This window comes from Myotis brandtii, unplaced genomic scaffold (genome assembly GCF_000412655.1).
Source record: "Myotis brandtii unplaced genomic scaffold, ASM41265v1 scaffold32, whole genome shotgun sequence".
Taxonomy (NCBI): Eukaryota; Metazoa; Chordata; class Mammalia; order Chiroptera; family Vespertilionidae; genus Myotis; species Myotis brandtii.
The window spans coordinates 889,622-893,943 of record NW_005362269.1 but is presented as its reverse complement, the minus strand read 5'-3'; the positions used below and the strand labels follow the sequence as shown (position 1 = coordinate 893,943).

General features: G+C 42.9%; 1 protein-coding gene across 10 annotated transcripts in view; it reads left to right on the top strand.

The window, feature by feature from the left end:
• Positions 1–3,868: 3,868 nt before the first annotated feature.
• Positions 3,869–4,322, top strand: part of CSNK1A1 (casein kinase 1, alpha 1) — a 41,493-nt gene continuing 41,039 nt past the window's right edge. For 4 of the 10 annotated variants that reach the window (XR_001362925.1, XR_001362924.1, XM_014543083.1 and 1 more), the window contains exon 1: positions 3,869–4,303. Coding sequence is in view for 6 of the 10 variants with exons in the window: in XM_014543083.1 (XP_014398569.1) it covers positions 4,181–4,303 (123 nt within the window). In the remaining 4 variants the exon portion in view is untranslated. The remainder of the gene's footprint in view (positions 4,304–4,322) is intronic. The other 6 variants (XM_005870457.2, XM_005870459.2, XR_001362926.1 and 3 more) reach the window with 6 other exon arrangements.

Genomic DNA, 4,322 nt, shown 5'->3' with positions numbered 1-4,322 from the left:
ACACATGAACATAGTTTTATCCATCACAAACTGTATCAAAACAGAACCAGAAGTTGTTTTTTATTATACAAGGGGCTTTAAGACCAGTAGTATTTCCAGAAATATACCTTAACCAATTAATTTTGGATATGAGCAAAGATTTACTACAGGAATATTCATTAAAGCATTGTTTATACTACTAGCAAAAGTTTGAAAATAACTGCAATACTAAATTGGGATTGGTTAAATGTTGTTCCATCAATACAATACATATTTAATATATAGTCATTAAAAATGGTATTTTGGAAGATTATTTACTCATATGGGAACATGACTCAAACAAATCACTAAATGAAAAAAAACAAGTCTCAAAACTGAATGTGCACTATGATTACTTGTTGCAAGTTTTAAGAAATAAAATCAAATATATGTATACATACATATACATACAACATACACACATGAGACGCACAGAAAAAAGACTGTACATTTATATAACACAAAATGTTAACATTTGTTATCTCTAAGAGATTTTTAAAAATATATATATTATTGATTTTTTACAGAAAGGAAGGGAGAGGGATAGATGCTGGAAGCCGGTCCACCCTTGCTGCTTGACGCAGTCGCTGCAGGGAAGAAACATCTGCACAGCTTATGTTTCAAGGGACCTGGCGTATATGACATATGTTTGCTCCCCCTCTTAGCGCTATGTGTTTTAACCAGGACCACCTCCCAGAGAAAGGTTGTTTCCCCAGGTTAGGGGTTAACAGGACTAAGGAAGAGAATAAATCAGTAAATCCCCCTAGTGTTACAGAAATACCATGTACTACTTATGAAGAACTTGGACTAAGACTGTTGGCAATAAATTTGGGACTTGTTGGGCCAGGCTGGGAGGACATAACCTTTACTGGGTAGGATAAACTCCTTCAGTCACTTCCTTGTAGCCTATCAGTAGAGCAGTGACCTTGGAATAGCCCTTGTAATGGAACACAGAGATTAACCTAGACAAGATTAAAATCAACAGAACTAGATAGAGACAGGATTTTTGGCTAAGGTCAGATAAGAAACAAGGAATTGTAAAACATACCATGATGTAATTATAGAGGCATGCTTATGGGATCAAATAGTATAAATATAGATGTAATAGGACAATAAAGAGAGAACCTGGCTATGAGGACCAACTGAATGCTGTCTCCGTGTCATTCCTTCTTCGCCGACTCCATCCACACCTTTGGGAACCCCTGGACCTGCTGGGGCAGGACCCCAGCAGATAGAGAGTTAGAAACATCGATGAGAGAGATACATCGATCAGCTGCCTCCTGCACACCCCCTACTGGGGATGTGCCCTCAACCAAGGTACATGCCCTTGACCGGACTCGAACCTGGGACCCTTCAGTCCAAAGGCTGACGCTCCATCCACTGAGCCAAACCAGTTAGGGCTCTAAGAGATTTTTGTTTTCTTTTTTCTGATTTACTTAAAATTTTCAAGTGAACAATTGTCACTTTTATAAGGAAAATAGTGAATATTATATAAATATATATGATTATTAAAAGATCATTGAGTAGCATACACATGGAATTTATTAATCTTTAGAGTCTTGAAGCCTTATGGGTCAAAAGCATAAGTTCAAATAAAATTGACGGAAATAAATTTATGGTTAATGACAACATCAAAAGTAAGAAATGTTCATGGAATATCTCAAATGTGTTTGAAGTTGCTGTCATAGATACAGCAGTCCACTTTCACAAAACCTTCTGAATCACAGCAGAGGGGGGAAGGAACTGAAACAAGAAAGGGACACAGAAATTGCTGTCATAGTCAATGACTGGAAAACAGGCTGAATGGATTATCACTCTGACCCAGAAGGACATTTCTGATGTTCTCATGTTTTCTATCACTCCACTAACTTATCTGATAACCGATCATACACGAGGCTGTGTAACAGTTAACACCTGAAACAGTGACATATTCTAAGGCATTCCATTTTTCCTACTTATTTGCAACAAACAACTCTAGAAATTGGCAGGCTGCCCTTGTGTTTCATTTTCCTTCTTACAACATCTATACTTCTTGTGCTTGTCCTTATCATTTTACTCAAAACATACTCTGGTTACAGTGACCTTTTCTAAGGTAAACACTAGGGCTTAAAAAATTTTTTTCAATTCATCTTGACCTCTCTATGAACATAGAAGTATTCACTGTGGCATGACTGTCCCAATTTGCATTCTACCCTTTCCTTTTTATCTTTCCTCCTGTTAGAGGTTGGGGGTTCTAGTCCTTTCTTTGCCTCTAATAGCATCTGTATGATCTTGGGCAAGCCACTTTTGTCCTAGTAGGGCATAATTGATATGTGGAAATTCTAAAGCATTTAAAAATATGATTATTGAACTAGATGTGATATGTCCCTCGAAGTCTAACATTTTATCCTATACCTTTTAATTGCAGATGGTATTACAGATGTCCCCATTTCCCACGCCCTCCCCCCTTCACCCAGCCCATCCTAGGCCTTCACTTTTGATTATATTTTCAGTGAATTCATCTGATCCGGGAATTAGAAATTGCATTTTGGCACATTTTAGAAGACTCCTTCCATTACACCAAAGCTGCTGCTGATTCAATAAGCACAGAATGTCTTGTACCTTTAAAATAACAGCACCTCAAACAGGTAATTCTTCAATTGCTGAGGCTGAAAGTAAATGATACATGATTTTAAGGGAAAGGCTGAGTCATAGCTGACACCTAAAAACTTCACTTCCTTAAAAAACAAACAAACAAACAAACAAAAACCAACCTTTGTCCTTCTTAAGTCTGACAAACTTAAATCTTAAGATGGAGTAAAATGAAATAACATTTGAAAAGGCTATGGCCACTCATATCATTTTCCTGGGTATTGTCAGTGCTGGAAACAAATGAGGAGACATCCAATATATACACAAAATCACAGAATCTCAGTGGAAGGCCTTCTAAAAGTCATTTAAACGAATGGGTCCCAGAGTGTGGGGTTTCAAAAGCTTATAAAAGTTTTTTTTTAAAAAAGAGGGCAAATAAAATGTCAACTTTAATTTTGTCAAATAAGGATATTAGCAGAACAACAAAACTGCTACCTACCATTAGCACCATTTTATAAAATCGCAACAAAAAGTACAATTTTATTTTTTAAAATTTACAAATGTATTTTTATTGACTCCAGAGAGGAAGGGAAAGGGAGAGACAGAAACATCCACGGTGAGAGAGAATCATGGATGCGCTGCCTCCTGCATGTCCCTCCTGGGGATGGAGCCCACAACCCCGACATGTGCCCTCCCCAGGAATCCCACCCTGACCCTCTGGTTCCAAGGTCCACGCTCAACCACTGAGCAACACTGGCTTGGCTACTTATTTATTTTTAAATATGTTTTTATTGATTTTTGGAGAGCCCTGAACAAACCCAGCCAGTCCTGGGCTGCTTTCCTCTGCCTCTCCACCAGAGGCGACAGCTCCTTTCAAAACAAATGGAGCTGGACTAAGCCAGTCGGGGGCGGAGGGAGCGGCGGAAAGATCAAAGGTTTAAAACCCGCCTCAGAAAGCAAAGGTCGATGCCCAACTCCAAGACCTGAAGCTTCCATCTTACAAGAACAATGAAGGTGACTCCTCGCTAACTGCTCCGGAGGCCTGGCGCCGCCAGGCCTTTCCGGGACCGGGCGTTGCCGAGGTGACTAACAAACAGGTAGCAAGACTGGAACAGCCGACGACCGGAAGTGAGAATGAGCCGGGGGCGGGAGTGAGGAGATTGCCACCGCGCGCCTGCGCAGTCAGCCGGGCTGCAGTACGCATGAGCAGTTGGGCGGTGACGGGGTGACGCTTGGAGCGTGAGCCGCGACTTTCACGGGTCGGGTTCCGCCCTCTTCTCACTGCCGACCCTCCGGGGCTTGTGCTGAGAAGTCTTTCCCAGAGTGCTCTGCGCCGTGAAGAAGCGGCTCCCGGGGACTGGGGGCATTTTGCGTTGGCTGGAGCCGGAGTAACAAGATGGCGGCGTCGGCGGAGTGACAGGGGTCCCTCCGGGCGGGAGCCGGCGGCAGTGGTGGCAGCGGTATCACCGCCCTAACTCACCGCGCCCCTTTTCCTCCTCCGCAGCTTTGCTCAGGGGACCAGCCCAGCGGCCCGCGTCCTCCTCTCCGAGGTGTCGGGGCTGGGCCCCAGCCTCCGCCTTCGTCTCCCACGATGGCGAGCAGCAGCGGCTCCAAGGCCGAGTTCATTGTCGGAGGGAAATACAAACTGGTACGGAAGATCGGGTCTGGCTCCTTCGGGGACATTTATCTGGCGATCAACATCACCAATGGCGAGGTAATCTCCTGGGGTGGGG